At 44.3% G+C, this 17,750-nt stretch overlaps 1 protein-coding gene across 1 annotated transcript in view; it reads left to right on the top strand.

The window, feature by feature from the left end:
* Positions 1-3,184, top strand: part of LOC134994657 (zinc finger protein 260-like) — a 300,567-nt gene extending 297,383 nt beyond the window's left edge. The window contains exon 17 of the mRNA XM_063950998.1: positions 688-3,184. Within this exon, the coding sequence (XP_063807068.1) occupies positions 688-1,310 (623 nt within the window). The 3' untranslated portion in view covers positions 1,311-3,184. The remainder of the gene's footprint in view (positions 1-687) is intronic.
* Positions 3,185-17,750: the final 14,566 nt, after the last annotated feature.

Below are 17,750 nucleotides of genomic sequence, written 5' to 3'. Positions count from 1 at the left end.
GATCATGTCTGAATTAGGCCCATTGAGTATCTGTTCTTCCTGCACTTACATACTGATATGCAGGACAGGCTGGAGATAGTATACTGTCAGGGTCATTACCTGCCTCACCCTGATTCACAGCCCAAATGCTATGACGGATCTGGGACTGGTAATCCCTAATATAGGGCAGGAAGAGGAACAGTTTCCACTCACCACTGCCTGGTGCAAGCCAAACCCCAGACAGGTGGTAGTGTAATACAGAGCTGGGATCAGTCGTGTTCCCTGAACAGGTAATGTATAAAACATGTAAAGTAGTTCTGGAAATCAGTCTAACATCTCTTCTGTCTCAGAATTATTTCCATTTTATTCTGCACTTTCCTAATACTGTCCTGGCCCCTTCTTGGTGTTTTCCCTGTAATTGCCGGAGGAGACAGATTCAGTAACATTCCTGCAGTGTAAAAAAAAGATGGCTGCACCCATTGTGCTGGGGTACATTTACTATACTCCTTTTATGTTTTAAATACATCTTATATTAGACTCCAGTGTTATGTGGGAAAGACAGGGTTAATATAAACAGCCTTTCCGTATGATATTTAAAAAAAATTATGTCTGAGTTGTGTATATGTATAAGTATGTGTAGTTTATCACACGTGATGACCCATCCGCTGATGTATAGAGGGTTTATCTTGGTACTTTTGTCCCCAACAGGTCCGCACGCCTCCTCACACTATCCTGAGAAGACGCATCAGTGCTCGGAGTGTCTGCAATGTTTCCCTAATCATTCAGCCCTCGTCACCCATCAGCAAACGCATAGCGCCAGTAATCTGTATAGATGCTCGGTCTGCAGAATGCGTCTCAGCTCCAATCTGGCTCTCACCGCCCACCAGCGATGTCACACCGAAGACCACGTGTTTCACTGCTCTTACTGTGGGAAATCCTTTCCTCAGAGGTCACGTCTGCTATACCATAAGAGGACTCACACCGGGGAGAGGCCATTTTTGTGTACGGAATGTGGTAAATGTTTTGTCCAGAAAGCCCACCTTGAGAATCATCAGCGCACTCACACCGGGGAGAGGCCATTTCCATGCCTGGAGTGCGGGAAAAGTTTTACGGCCAGATCTGCTCTTATCTTGCATCAGCGGATTCACTCCGGCGAGAAACCGTTTCAGTGCACGGAGTGTGGCAAATGCTTTGTCCAGAGATGCAGCCTAGTCATACATCGGCGCACTCACACCGGGGAGAGGCCGTTTGTGTGTTCCGAATGCGGCCGCCGCTTCGGTGATAGCTCAAGTCTTGGGCGACATAAGAAGGGGTCACATAGTTCTAGGTGAATAAACTGCCCGTCACAAAAAAGTGCATTGTTGATAGAACAGAAACATCAATTGAGAGTCCCACCTACTGCCACTTTTTGGCGTAACGTAAATGAAAAATAAATAGATAAAAGTAAATGTATCTCTTAGCTACTTTACTAATTATTGTGATTAATCTAATTTGTAGACTTTCCCAAATTATATGGGCGTCAGCTGTCCCCTAAGTAGACGGTGATGGTAAGTTACTGTGAGAGAAAGCATGAGATAGAAAAAAGAGATAGGGGTTTTAAGCGACCAATGGTGTCATAGTTTGTTAAGTTGAATACAATAGAATATTTAAAAGCTCAATGGTTCTATAAAAGGAATATGGGTAGCCAAAATAACATTTAGCAGGGGATATGTATGTTAAACAGAGTATATGACATAGATTATAACACAATTTCCATAAAAAATCTATATAAAAATCATGATAAAAACAGCATGAGTCTTATCTAGCAGGAGGTCAGAGAGGGAATACCCAACGCGTTTCGTCCTTTAGACTTCAAGGGGTAATAGTGTGCTGGGACAGGGTTCTTATTTATACCCCCCACAATCAGGGAACTAGTCATGACATCACTTCCTGTTGTGGGCATGTTATTTTTTTTGGATACACGAAATGGCTCGCTAAAAGTGGGTTGGTATCTATAAGGAATGGCTAACAACTATAAAGGATGTCAAAACGAGTGTTTTGCCTTAATAATATATCCGTTTCAAAGCGCTTTGTGTGGAAGTGCGGCATTTCCGCCACACTTCCGGTATCCTCTGCTCCATTCTGCGCGTGTGCGGCGGTTCTTCCCCTCTTCCCAGAGTCCTTACATTTGTTACTTCTATGTGTTTGTATTGATTACATTGAGAAGCGCTATTGTATGGTTCCAATAGAAAGGATCCTGGACTGAGAGGGGCCGGCTGCCGCAGGTGATCTGACTCTGTGAATTGGAGGTGTATCACAGCCAGGATAATCACTAGCAGTAAAGTCAGAGCCAGGAGGCGTACAGGGGCCATGTTCCCGTGGTCCAACTCAGGGGGGAGGATTACACAGACGTACGGTGTGTCCCTGTCCCGTTATATCACCCTCACATCCTCTGCCATTATTCCACCAGTATAATCAGTGACAGTGGGTGCTTAGTCTGTCAGCAATAACCAAGAGACTGGTAGCATGTGGGACGGGTCTGGCAGACGTGGGACCTTAATACAGCTGCACGTTATCAGCTGACAGCGGGTCCCCTCATTGTAGGAGATATGGTGAAATAGAGTTGTTTTACATCTGTCACGTTATTTCCTAATTCTGCAGTCCTATAAGAGACATTGTTGATTTTATTAATTGCCCTACTGGGAGATAGAGACACTGGTGCTATTGTCTATTAATATAGAATAGTCGTGGACGGAGACAGCAATTTAACTAAGGGTGGAAAATATTGTGTTTCCATTATCACTGCAGTGGAGGCAGTGCTGCTGTTACTATCATCACCACTCGCAAAGCTTAAAAGCTGCCAGCCAGCACTAGGGCAGGGAATTACTGCCTACACATGTTCTGACACTTTGTATTACAACTACAGTACTTGGACACTTTGTATACCACAGCTGGTCACATAATTGCATCTGTGAGAGACCAAGAAGAACAGCGGACATTACTATACAGTACATATTACTCATCTGTTTTCAATAGTTTTTAAAAAATTATTTTACCACAAACATAAATCTCATTTGGAGCTCCTATCAGAGATGTGTGTCCACACTACTGATGAATGAGACTGATTATATGCGGGAGGGATATTGTCATTGTGATTTGGTGCAGACAAGTGGCTATATATTTACTGGTCTGTATTACATGCTATATTTTCAATAAAGTGTTTGTATACCTGCACTCTACCTTTTATTTTTGCGCTGTTTGTGTGTGTGTGTGTGTGTGTGTGTGTGTGTGTATGTATATATATATATATTTATTTATTTAGGGCTGTCTACACACACAGCTGGTGCAATCAGGGCTCTGTGGTGACCATATCATCACTTCCAGGACTCCTTGTTCTTCTTTACACTGAAAATAGTTCTTAATGACTTTAGCTATATGTTTGGGGTCGTTGTCCTGTATACATACAATGACAGTAGGGGCAGTGTGCTATAAAGGAACCAGGGGTGTTTATCTATTATACCCAGCAAAACCATACATTTGGAGGATAGGAAACCTGCTTGATTAATTTCAGTGCAGTCCTCCTCTCCAGTCTGGGGCAGCTGAAAGCATGTGATTAATCAACTAGACCAGCTGTGAAGAGCTCTCTTTTCTTTATTTTTTTATATTTTATTAGAGAACTGTACATGTTATACAACAGAGAATGCATGTTATACAGAAAACATGAACAGTAGGAATGCAAGGCATAAAATGAAAATAAGATGCATTACAAGCAGCATAACTCATTTCACGTAGAGCTAAATCAAGAGCTTACTTGTGTAGAAGGATAAAAAGAAAAACAGAGACAGACAAGAGGAGCAATAAACAATTGCATAATGGGCATTTAGTTAGAAAGGAGGGCTGCCTGAGGCAAGTATTTCCAAATTATACCAAGACGTTATCGAAATTACCTTTCGCAATGAATCCTTGACAGGTAATGGCAGAGAACGAATATGAGGTAACCAGACACTGAAAAATTGTTTCAGCTCGCTTCTCTTTATTGAGAGACATTTCGAGCCAACCCATTGAGAAAAGGTAAGACACCCTAGGCAGGAGTAGAGATAACGCCAGAGGGTCTGGTGAGATCCATTAAGACAATATTGTTTTCTTTACAGCCGCTGCCAATTTGGCTAGAAACAACCTTTGTCCCAATGTTGGTCTATTCCTAGCAGAGGACGTATATATGTCCCACATTGCCCACTCAGGAGTTAGTGTAATAATAATGTCATATGTGTCTTTGATATGTTGACCCACCAACACCCAAAATGTATGCACTTCTGGGCAACTCCAGTGAAATAAATCTGCATCTGGTGCCGCACATTGGAAGCAGTTCGAATCAGTGGAAACGCCCATTAATAAGCGTAGTTTCAGGGTGTAATACGCTCGGTGTAATCATTTGTATTGCATTTCCATGTAGGATGCAGATACTAAAGTCTTATTAAGACGTGTAAAAGCATCAAGAAGCGTCACAATGGGAACATCAGGTAGATCAACGACCCATTTTGCCATTCCTGCCTGCAAACCCTCCAGATGAATACATTGTTTAATGTGTGTATATAACAAGGAGGTTGAGCACCCGTTATCAGTAGCATTTCTAACCATAGTATCAAACTCATTGGAGGTATCTTTGTTAGTTTAGATAGCACACTACGGGTGAGGCTGCGGAGCTGGTAATAAACAAATAGTGGTATAGACAAATCTGGGTATTTATCACGTAGCAAAGGAAGTGGTAGTAATGTCAAACAATTCCTTTGCAAAGCATGGAAAATTAAACTAAGGCCCCTCTCATGCCAAGACAGCGATAATGAAGAACCCCACAACAAAGGAGTACTCACAATGTCAGTGAAGAAAAGGGAACGAAAAATTGTGTTGTAGGCTGATAGTTTTAGACCGGATCTAGCCAAACGCCAGGCGGTACAAGTTGTAGCAAGTAAAAGGTTATCAGATACATTAGGGGGGTGGTCTGAAGGTTTCATGTGTAACTACAGTTTAATGCTAAAAAATGTAAAATCATGCACTTGGGTCTCAAAAACCCAAAGGCTAAGTATAGTATCAAGGGTACTATAATGGAAACGACTGAGGAGGAAAGAGATTTAGGAGTCACTATTTCAAGTGACTTGAAGGCAGGAAAGCAATGCAACAAAGCAATGAGAAAGGCAAGTCAGATGCTTGGTTGCATAGGGAGAGGAATCAGTAGCAGGAAAAAAGAAGTGATAATGCCACTGTATAGGTCATTGGTACGGCCCCATCTGGAATACTGTGTCCAGTTCTGGAGACCCTATCTCCAGAAGGATATAAATACATTAGAGAGTGTACAAAGAAGGGCAACTAAAATGGTGCATGGCCTACATCACAAAACTTACCCGGAAAGGCTAAAAGATCTTAACATGTATAGTTTGGAGGAGAGAAGGGAAAGGGGAGACATGATAGAAACTTTCAAATATATAAAGGGTCTTAACAAAGTTCAGGAGGGAAACATTCTTCAAAGGAAAAGAAGTATTAGAACTCGAGGGCATACATTGAGACTGGAGGGGGGGAGGTTCAGGGGAAATTTAAGGAAAAATTACTTCACAGAAAGGGTAGTGGATAAGTGGAATAGCCTACCATCAGAGGTGGTAGAGGCTAAGACTGTAGGGCAATTTAAACATGCTTGGGACAGGCATATGAATATCCTTACAAAGAATCAAGGTTAAAAAAGGGTTGAGATTGCCTAAAGGATAAAATAAAAAAGGGGCAGACTAGATGGGCCAAGTGGTTCTTATCTGCCGTCAAATTCTATGTTTCTATGTAACAAACTGGGCAAGAAGCTTGCTCCAGTGCAGTACAGGCATAGTTACTAGTGTTATGAAGCCAATCCACCGCAAATCGATAATTAGCTGGCAAGGTGTAGCTACGTATACATGGGGGATTTATATACCCCCCAAAGACGGTGGTTGGCTCAATTTAAATAATGATATTCTTGGCTTTTTCCTCGCCCAAATAAATGTACTAATAGCCTTGTTTATAATTTTTAAATCTGAGTCTTTCAGTAAAATGGGAAGCGTTTGTATGGCGTATAACAGCCTAGGAAATGATACCATCTTTATTAAGTAACATCTACCTATATAAGATAATGGTAAGTGACGCCAACGTTTGAAATCTAACATAACGCGCGCTATTAACCCAGGGTATCTCGCCATATATAAATCAGCTGGTTTTATCGTTATGTTTAAACCAAGATACTTAATGGAGGAGTCTGCCCATAATAATGAGAAGCCTACTGTCCAATGATCTCTAGCACCTGGCTGTAAAGCTAATGCATACGTTTTTGTTTTATTAATTATAAATCCTGAAATCTGCTCTAAATTATCCAATATGTGTAGGAAGACCGGGAATGCCACCTGGGGGTTCGTAAAGTATAGGAGAAGACCATCTGCATAGGCTGAGACTTTTAATGTTTGTTGGTCCACCTCAATCCCACGCCAGGGAGTATGCAGGTGAAATAATCTAATGAAGGGATCTAACGCTAAATTAAATAATAAAGGGGATAGTGGGCAACCCTGTCGGGTACTACGTGATGACTCTAAGAAGAATATCCGCACAGATCATAGACATAAGGAAAATGTTCTACCAATCAGTTAATTCCCATATCTCATATGAGAAAATGCATAAAGCATTTTTGTTCCTTCTATTATTAAGTGGGGGTGCTCCCTGGAATAAATTGATCATAAAGACAAAGAAAAAGAGGAAGTATTCCAGAATGGGGCACTCATTTGAACTGATTGGAATAATAGTCCTAATTAGGATATGCAGTGAACCTTCCTAACAAATTTTATTAAAACATAACCTTTATTATTACTTGTGTAAAATACTGTATAGAGCTTGCGAAGTATTATAACAAAAAAGTGTGTGAAATAGTGGAATTGTGAAATTTTGAAACCAAAAATAAATGAAGAAAAGAACACACACTAGTCTCTAATTAATTATTACTGGATAATCCTACTTATAATAATTCAGATCATGTAAATATGCCTAATGCTACCACTTCGTGTCACTAGGACAAATCCTAATATTAATCGGTAACCACACACCTAAGGTATATTGGCCCTCATTCCGAGTTGTTCACTCGTTCTTTTTCTTCGCATCGGTGCGATAAGTCGCAAACTGCGCATGCGCAATGTTCGCAGTGCGTCTGCGCCAAGTAGATTAGCACAAAAGTTTGGTATTTTACTCACTGCTTAACGAAGATTTTTCATCGTTGTGGTGATCGTAGTGTGATTGACAGGAAGTGGGTGTTTCTGGGCGGAAACTGACCGTTTTATGGGGAGTGTGTGAAAAAACGCTGGCGTTTCTGGGAAAAACGCGGGAGTGGCTGGAGAAACCGGGGAGTGGCTGGGCGAACGCTGGGTGTGTTTGTGACGTCAAACCAGGAACGAAACTGACTGAACTGATCGCAGTGGCAGAGTAAGTCTGGAGCTGCTCAGAAACTGCTAAGAAATTTCTATTCGCAATTCTGCTAATCTTTTGTTCGCAATTCTGCAAAGCTAAGATTCACTCCCAGTAGGCGGCGGCTTAGCGTGTGCAATGCTGCTAAAAGCAGCTAGCGAGCGAACAACTCGGAATGAGGGCCATTGTCACTGTGAATGCAATTAATTGTACCCCTACCACTTAGAGGAAAGTTTGGAGTATTCAAGCCATTAACATTCAGAAAAGTGGTAGCAGAGGCATACAATTTACGGAATAAACTAATGAATCCCACCCCAAAATTTTGGAGATGCAACACTCGGAGCAGATGTGCTTAGGACACTAAGGCCATCAGGCCCTGGGGCTTTACCTTTGAACAGTCGAACAATGGCCAATCGAAGTTCCTATTCTGAAATAGTGCGTTTTAACGCCTCACTCTCATCATCCATCAAGGACGGAGCTCCAGCCTTTCTAATAAAGTACATACCCAACAAAGGATTGTCAGTGGGGGCCGTATATAAGCGTGTATAGTAGTCTATAAATGAAGCAGCCATATCAGGTGCAGACAACAGAGGGCCTGTGTCTGTGACTATTTTTGGTATGTGTGTTGGTTGTCGCTGGCTTCTTATCACAGATGCTAGTAATTTGCCAGCTTTATTGCCCCATCTGAAATAGCAATTTTTTTGATAGTCTAATGAGGTGCATAAGGAGTCATACGTCGCCTTTGTGTCAGTATATAGATGACGAGTTTCTGGAGTATTACTAGACAACATTGCAGCATAAGAATTGGAGGCCGCTAGACTAAGGTCCTGCAGCCTATGGTTCAAAAATTTGCGTTTAGCTGTGACATATGCGATTATATGGCCCCTCATCACCGGTTTAGAAGCAGCCCAGAACAATTTGACATCTTCAATGTGTTGGATGTTATCATCAACATAATTTAAAAAATGTTGTTCCATGGACAACTTAAAGTCTGGAGATTCTGATAAGTAGGAAGGGAATCTCCAATTAAAGGAGGATAATTTTGGAGAGGAGAGTGGCAGAGTGAACCACTTTGGGGCATGATCCGACACAGCAATATTTTCAATTCAGGAGTGATGGACTCTAACTAACAAAGAAGTGGGGATGAGCCAAATATCAATCCTAGAAGAGGTGTGGATGCGAGTAGAAGGTGTATTCTCTACCCACCGGATTTTTAAACCTCCACGGGTCTGTAAGATCTAAGGAGTCAATCAGTAAAGCAAGCGCAGTTGATGGCGTATTGCGGGTGGCATTAGCGGATTTGTCTAATGACTGATTAAGAGTGGTGTTAAAATCTCCGCCTAGGATTATGTGTCCCGTAGCCCAATCCTGCAATTTAACATAAACATCAGTGAAAAAGGCGTTGTTAGGACCGGTTGGAACACATAACGTTGCTATGGTATAAATTTCACCCTCCACTCGCATTTTCACGAATAGATAGCGCCCTTCCGGGTCACACAATTTATCTAAAACCGTATATTGTAAAGATTTGTAATAATGAGAACCACCCCGCATTGCTTAATAGTATAAGAAGATGAGATATAATCGGAAAACCAAGTATCTCTCAGAGTATTAGGGTCCCCATCTCGCCAATGTGTTTCCTGTAACACCGCCATATCTGGTTTAAGCCGCTTCAGATGTTGCAGCACTTTTTTCCGTTTAAGTGGAGTGTTAATGCCCTCTACATTCCAAGTCAAGAATTTTATATGTTCCCGTTTCATGAGCAATGAGGTCCATGTATGTGTCATATTAACCAATACCTAGCCTTGGAAAGAAAATAAATAATTCAAATAACGTGTAGGTGATCCCCCTTGTCCCAGCCAGCAGGGGTGCCACCAGTAAATGTCTCCTGCATAGCACATATAACAAAAGTAATGTATAACAAAAAATACATGTCACAGTTCTATTTTCTTAATTTTTTGAACCCAAACTATAGGCCAGAGGAGCCTAACAGAAACATCTGTAACTCTATTGAAACGAAAAGGGAGGGGAGGGAACTGGGGACAGAAAATAGAACAATCGCCAGTCAGGCGATAAAAACAAGCGGTCCAAGAGAACCCATGTGACCATGATAACTTGCGCTTATGGCACAACATTGGTGATATCTTTGTCATAAACTGTAAAAAAAAAGGTAAGCAACAAACCTAACCATAATGACATTACAATTCACAGAAAAGATGTTACACTTGCGAACCAGTCTTGGTTTCTAGTCCGTGTCATCAGACAGCGCATTCGAGTGGGTAGAAAGTGAGGCAAGAAATGACGTCACGGGCTGTACAGATTCAATGAAATGATTTTCTCCATCCAGTTGCATCCTCAGCTTGGCCAGATATAGGAGTGCAAAACGAATAACAGCATCAAGGAGGGATTTACAAACAGGGGCAAATTCCTTTCTTTTCATCACAACTTGGTAGGAGAAATCCTGAAACAATAGAAGCCTGTCGCCATGGTAATTTAGATCACGAGATTTTCTATAGGCATCCAGCACACAGACTTTATTGACGTAGTTCAAAAACGTAAAAATAACTGGCCTGGGTCTGCGACGATCATTTTGCCGGTCTGGACCGATGCGATGAACTCTCTATAATCATGGCGCCCGATTTTGGTAAACAGCTCAATTCTGTAGGAAGCCACACTGACACCAACTCCATCAGGTCTTTTTGCTTGACCGATTCAGGTAGACCTATCAGGCGAAGGTTGTTCCGACGGTTCCTATTGTCGAGATCTTCTAGTTTATCATGTATCGCAATTAAGGATGCTTCCTGGGAGGCGATAGTGGCTTTCGCTGTAATCAGGTCATCCTCCACATTAGAAATTTATTGTTCAGCTTTGTCAAAGCGAGCACTATGTTCCTTAAGTTAAGTGACGGTAGATTCAAAACCCGCCTGTAGGCCATCAAGTTTTTTATCTAAGAGAGGGGACAGTAGATCAGATATCTCCTGGGCTTTGGCTATAGACGCCGTGCTGTAAGCAGTGGGATCTGATATACCCTGCAGTACGTCATCGCCAGGCAGGGAGGATGGTAGGCTCTGTGTCGGCGTGGCGTGGCTCTTTTTTCCCGAACATTGGCATTTGTGCCGCCCCTACTGCCTCGCTGAGATTTAGCAACAAATTTATCCATAATTTGGAAATATAGAAACGGCACCAAATCTTTTGGAAATATGTAGAGAAAACACAGGTCAGCTGGAAGGCGTGTAAGGACTTAGAGCTTTAATAATAGCAGATGAGGGAAATCCGGCACCGCAGATCACATGAAGGATACCAACACGACTCCTCCCAAACTCATCACAGCAGCTCAGTGAGAGGGTGGAGGAATCCTCAGGGCAATACTCCAAGCTGTGAAATAATGAATGGATCTCTGGTCCTTAAGGTGTCTGCGGGAGCAGGATGGTACAAAGCAGCTTGTTACACAAGAAAATGGCAGTAGTATTGTAGGGAGAGGGAATAACAGGATGATGCCTGTGACATAAAATTGCCAGGTGTAGGGACTCCAGCTGGAGTAAAGCAGTCAATAACGAGGAGGGGGAGATGGTGCAATGCTAGGGGTAGTGAGATACCTGACCACTCACCTCCTGTGTACTGTCCGCCCTCCAAAAGGGTGAGATTCACCAGAAATGGCTGTATCAATGCAGGGGGAGGAATGGGTGCAGGGAGACGTGTCCGCTGTAAGTTCCCTCCTCAGGTACCGCAGCTCCGACACAGGCAGTGCAGCTGCACGCAGAGGGAGAGAGCGGCGGGTCAAAGCCGTGAGTACGAACGCTCACCGCTCGTCTCCTGTATGCTTCTAGGAGGGTGGAAGATCCCGGCCACAGCTAAGTCAGAGCAGTGGGGAGAGCGGGCGCGGGAAGATAGCGCCTGCTGAGCAGCGTCTTCTCAAATGCCTTGGTTCCAGTGATAACAGGGTGGTGGGGAGCCGGGGATGGCAGCCTCTTTCCCACCATTATCTCCGGTGCCCGGTAGCAATGTCCTCGGGCACTGATCCCCGCTGTAATTTAGTGTTTGCGGGCTGGGGAGTGGAGAGCTCTGTAAAATGCAGCCAGTCGCTTGGTTCGCCCAACGGAAGTTGAAGAGCTCTGTTTTAGAGGTAAGATGGGACTGTCATTCTGGGAAGGGGAGGAGGAGTCTAAGGTATAAAAAGATGGGGGGGGCGAGGGGGGATTTATGTTGAAGGGCAAGGTTGGAAAAGCTGCCGGTTACTAGTGAGTAGATCACAGTTAGTGACAGAGCCATGGACATCTTACTGTGTAGTGGCTGCTGGTACGTGGTCATCCTGATGAAATAAAGCCATTGTGCAGAAATCCAGAGTCAGTGTGTGTTTACACAGCTTCTTTATCACAATATATACATATATGTAGTGCACAAGGTGACACGTTTGGAGTGTATGTAACTGTATACGTTATTCAGCTCTTTATATATATGTATATATATTATATTCTGATCGGCACTCACCCTTGCAAGCCTAAAGGTGCTCTGGTGCCATCTGGAAACTATTCACAGGAAAAACATCGCACAAGCAGCGGCACTCAGAGACTGTTTCAGACAATAATGGCAAACGTGTGTAGTTTAATTCATCACATAACAGTGTAGCCAACGTTTCGGGGCACTAACGCCCCTTTGTCAAGGTGGAGCAAAAGTCACTTTTGCTTCACCTTGACAAATGGGCGTTAGTGCCCCAAAACGTTGGCTACACTGTGATGTGATGAATTAAACTACACATGTTTGCCATTATTGTCTGAAACAGTCTCTGAGTGCCGCTGCTTGTGCAATGTTTTTTCTGTATATATATATATATATATAAATAAGAAGAAAATGGAGGGCGCAGGTGGTGAGTATAAAAATACAATTCCATTTAATCACAATACATGCTCACATACATCTTAGCTTCTAAAAGCAGGCTCCATGATCCTGTGTAATGGTTTGAGCATCCGGACCGCTCTCTCCCGCACAAGTTCAAACGGCTTGCCTCACCCCCCTGACAAAGTTAATTGACGAAACGCATTGGGCGTGGCTAACGGAACGCTGGACATTGTGACGTCATCTGGTCGGTCATCACCTAGCAACGAGCGGTGCTCGCGGCACTTGAGGCAAGCCATTTGAACTTGTGCGGGAGAGAGCGGTCCGGACGCTCAAACCATTACACGGGATCACGGAGCCTGCTTTTAGAAGCTAAGATGTATGTGAGCATGTATTGTGATTAAATGGAATTGTATTTTTATACTCACACCTGCGCCCTCCATTTTCTTCTTATTTGCATGTACAATTGAACCAGTGGCTCTGGTTCTAACACGGAGGAAGCGGCAGGACACATCTCAGAGCGGGACACAGACTGCTGACTAACAAAACTAATTCATGAGACTGAATGAGATCTGAATGCGCAGCTTTTTCAAACTAAATAAATATATATATATATATATATATATATATTAAATATACTTTGAAGCTGTGTCTTGCTGTATACCGATATCTTGCTTCACTACCAAAAATCAATAATTCAGATGCATCTGTGGTAATTATAGTTCAAGGAGAATGAAGTCTTAAGAAATCATGCCAAAAAAATCCTGCAGTGTCTTTTAAGCCAATGGTATAAGGAGGGTTAAACTTTAGACCAGTCAGGATCCTCCATATGTCGCTGTTATAATGGCAGATTCGGTTGCAGACACCAGATTCCGGCTGCATTCTGTGCTGGGACATGATGTAATTAAACCCCTCTGCAAGGTTACAGTCTAGTATGACATACAACGTAAGATTTGTCTGACACACCTGCAGTGTCTTTCCCATCTGTGTGACGCTGGGTGACTCTTGTCTGGCAGGGCGGGAGGAAGGCAGGGGAACCCTAGGCACAGGGCGACTCACCCACATTATGTACCGCAAAAGTCACAGTAGCTATTTTTTTTTACAATATCCAAAAAAGCAGTAATTGTAACAGAACAATTATGTGGGCCATGTCTACAGCACCGCTATTATATAGGACTACTTTGCATGGTAAAACTGTGGCAAGTCATGCTGGGATGTGTAGTTCAACAACAGCTGGAGGGCCGCATGCTGGTATAGCCCTGCCGTAGGCACAGGTTATTTTTTGGGGACCTGCTATATCATTTACTTTTATCAATATAAAATGAGACAGTGCCCTGCAGCCAGAATATCACGTGTATTTGTGGTTATCCTGGCTTTATACAGCATAAGGAATAAGTATTATTACAGAAATACGTGATTATCACACTAGTACTCACTGTATATTATGTAGAAGCTATGCAAAGTGACCGTAAACCTGTCTGTTCCTGCAAGGTTAATGTGTTCTGTCTGTATAATCCACAGTTACAGATCGGACACAGTATAAAGGTGCAGACTGTCTATATTCCAGGAGTGATGAGAATATCACTCCTGGGCTGAGAGAGGACGCCCAGGTAGATTTAACTTGCGTCACCAAATCTGTCAGTGTTCAGTGACTGTCACTCATCCTACTGACTCCCTCCTCTGTATATAATACTAGAGATGAGCGCCGGAAATTTTTCGGGTTTTGTGTTTTGGTTTTGGGTTCGGTTCCGCGGCCGTGTTTTGGGTGCGACCGCGTTTTGGCAAAACCTCACCGAATTTTTTTTGTCGGATTCGGGTGTGTTTTGGATTCGGGTGTTTTTTTCAAAAAACCCTAAAAAACAGCTTAAATCATAGAATTTGGGGGTAATTTTGATCCCAAAGTATTATTAACCTCAAAAAACATAATTTACACTCATTTTCAGCCTATTCTGAACACATCACACCTCACAATATTATTTTTAGTCCTAAAATTTGCACCGAGGTCGCTGTGTGAGTAAGATAAGCGACCCTAGTGGCCGACACAAACACCGGGCCCATCTAGGAGTGGCACTGCAGTGTCACGCAGGATGTCCCTTCCAAAAAACCCTCCCCAAACAGCACATGACGCAAAGAAAAAAAGAGGCGCAATGAGGTAGCTGTGTGAGTAAGATTAGCGACCCTAGTGGCCGACACAAACACCGGGCCCATCTAGGAGTGGCACTGCAGTGTCACGCAGGATGTCCCTTCCAAAAAACCCTCCCCAAACAGCACATGACGCAAAGAAAAAAAGAGGCGCAATGAGGTAGCTGACTGTGTGAGAAAGATAAGCGACCCTAGTGGCCGACACAAACACCGGGCCCATCTAGGAGTGGCACTGCAGTGTCACGCAGGATGTCCCTTCCAAAAAACCCTCCCCAAACAGCACATGACGCAAAGAAAAAAAGAGGCGCAATGAGGTAGCTGACTGTGTGAGAAAGATAAGCGACCCTAGTGGCCGACACAAACACCGGGCCCATCTAGGAGTGGCACTGCAGTGTCACGCAGGATGTCCCTTCCAAAAAACCCTCCCCAAACAGCACATGACGCAAAGAAAAAAAGAGGCGCAATGAGGTAGCTGTGTGAGTAAGATTAGCGACCCTAGTGGCCGACACAAACACCGGGCCCATCTAGGAGTGGCACTGCAGTGTCACGCAGGATGGCCCTTCCAAAAAACCCTCCCCAAACAGCACATGACGCAAAGAAAAAAAGAGGCGCAATGAGGTAGCTGACTGTGTGAGTAAGATTAGCGACCCTAGTGGCCGACACAAACACCGGGCACATCTAGGAGTGGCACTGCAGTGTCACGCAGGATGTCCCTTCCAAAAAACCCTCCCCAAACAGCACATGACGCAAAGAAAAAAAGAGGCGCAATGAGGTAGCTGTGTGAGTAAGATTAGCGACCCTAGTGGCCGACACAAACACCGGGCCCATCTAGGAGTGGCACTGCAGTGTCACGCAGGATGTCCCTTCCAAAAAACCCTCCCCAATCAGCACATGATGCAAAGAAAAAGAAAAGAAAAAAGAGGTGCAAGATGGAATTATCCTTGGGCCCTCCCACCCACCCTTATGTTGTATAAACAAAACAGGACATGCACACTTTAACCAACCCATCATTTCAGTGACAGGGTCTGCCACACGACTGTGACTGATATGACGGGTTGGTTTGGACCCCCCCCAAAAAAGAAGCAATTAATCTCTCCTTGCACAAACTGGCTCTACAGAGGCAAGATGTCCACCTCATCTTCACCCTCCGATATATCACCGTGTACATCCCCCTCCTCACAGATTATCAATTCGTCCCCACTGGAATCCACCATCTCAGCTCCCTGTGTACTTTGTGGAGGCAATTGCTGCTGGTCAATGTCTCCGCGGAGGAATTGATTATAATTCATTTTAATGAACATCATCTTCTCCACATTTTCTGGATGTAACCTCGTACGCCGATTGCTGACAAGGTGAGCGGCGGCACTAAACACTCTTTCGGAGTACACACTTGTGGGAGGGCAACTTAGGTAGAATAAAGCCAGTTTGTGCAAGGGCCTCCAAATTGCCTCTTTTTCCTGCCAGTATAAGTACGGACTGTGTGACGTGCCTACTTGGATGCGGTCACTCATATAATCCTCCACCATTCTATCAATGTTGAGAGAATCATATGCAGTGACAGTAGACGACATGTCCGTAATCGTTGTCAGGTCCTTCAGTCCGGACCAGATGTCAGCATCAGCAGTCGCTCCAGACTGCCCTGCATCACCGCCAGCGGGTGGGCTCGGAATTCTGAGCCTTTTCCTCGCACCCCCAGTTGCGGGAGAATGTGAAGGAGGAGATGTTGACAGGTCGCGTTCCGCTTGACTTGACAATTTTGTCACCAGCAGGTCTTTCAACCCCAGCAGACCTGTGTCTGCCGGAAAGAGAGATCCAAGGTAGGCTTTAAATCTAGGATCGAGCACGGTGGCCAAAATGTAGTGCTCTGATTTCAACAGATTGACCACCCGTGAATCCTTGTTAAGCGAATTAAGGGCTGCATCCACAAGTCCCACATGCCTAGCGGAATCGCTCCGTGTTAGCTCCTTCTTCAATGCCTCCAGCTTCTTCTGCAAAAGCCTGATGAGGGGAATGACCTGACTCAGGCTGGCAGTGTCTGAACTGACTTCACGTGTGGCAAGTTCAAAGGGCATCAGAACCTTGCACAACGTTGAAATCATTCTCCACTGCACTTGAGACAGGTGCATTCCACCTACTATATCGTGCTCAATTGTATAGGCTTGAATGGCCTTTTGCTGCTCCTCCAACCTCTGAAGCATATAGAGGGTTGAATTCCACCTCGTTACCACTTCTTGCTTCAGATGATGGCAGGGCAGGTTCAGTAGTTTTTGGTGGTGCTCCAGTTTTCTGTACGTGGTGCCTGTACGCCGAAAGTGTCCCGCAATTCTTCTGGCCACCGACAGCATCTCTTGCACGCCCCTGTCGTTTTTTAAAAAATTCTGCACCACCAAATTCAAGGTATGTGCAAAACATGGGACGTGCTGGAATTGGCCCAGATTTAATGCACACACAATATTGCTGGCGTTGTCCGATGCCACAAATCCACAGGAGAGTCCAATTGGGGTAAGCCATTCCGCGATGATCTTCCTCAGTTGCCGTAAGAGGTTTTCAGCTGTGTGCGTATTCTGGAAAGCGGTGATACAAAGCGTAGCCTGCCTAGGAAAGAGTTGGCGTTTGCGAGATGCTGCTACTGGTGCCGCCGCTGCTGTTCTTGCGGCGGGAGTCCATACATCTACCCAGTGGGCTGTCACAGTCATATAGTCCTGACCCTGCCCTGCTCCACTTGTCCACATGTCCGTGGTTAAGTGGACATTGGGTACAGCTGCATTTTTTAGGACACTGGTGACTCTTTTTCTGAGGTCTGTGTACATTTTCGGTATCGCCTGCCTAGAGAAATGGAACCTAGATGGTATTTGGTACCGGGGACACAGTACCTCCAACAAGTCTCTAGTTGGCTCTGCAGTAATGATGGATACCGGAACCACGTTTCTCACCACCCAGGATGCCAAGGCCTCAGTTATCCGCTTTGCAGTAGGATGACTGCTGTGATATTTCATCTTCCTCGCAAAGGACTGTTGAACAGTCAATTGCTTACTGGAAGTAGTACAAGTGGGCTTACGACTTCCCCTCTGGGATGACCATCGACTCCCAGCGGCAACAACAGCAGCGCCAGCAGCAGTAGGCGTTACACGCAAGGATGCATCGGAGGAATCCCAGGCAGGAGAGGACTCGTCAGACTTGCCAGTGACATGGCCTGCAGGACTATTGGCATTCCTGGGGAAGGAGGAAATTGACACTGAGGGAGTTGGTGGGGTGGTTTGCGTGAGCTTGGTTACAAGAGGAAGGGATTTACTGGTCAGTGGACTGCTTCCGCTGTCACCCAAAGTTTTTGAACTTGTCACTGACTTATTATGAAT

The sequence above is a fragment of the Pseudophryne corroboree genome, chromosome 2 (genome assembly GCF_028390025.1).
Source record: "Pseudophryne corroboree isolate aPseCor3 chromosome 2, aPseCor3.hap2, whole genome shotgun sequence".
Classification (NCBI taxonomy): Eukaryota; Metazoa; Chordata; class Amphibia; order Anura; family Myobatrachidae; genus Pseudophryne; species Pseudophryne corroboree.
Note: the sequence above shows the minus strand (reverse complement) of the source record. Positions and strands in the feature narration are given on the sequence as shown.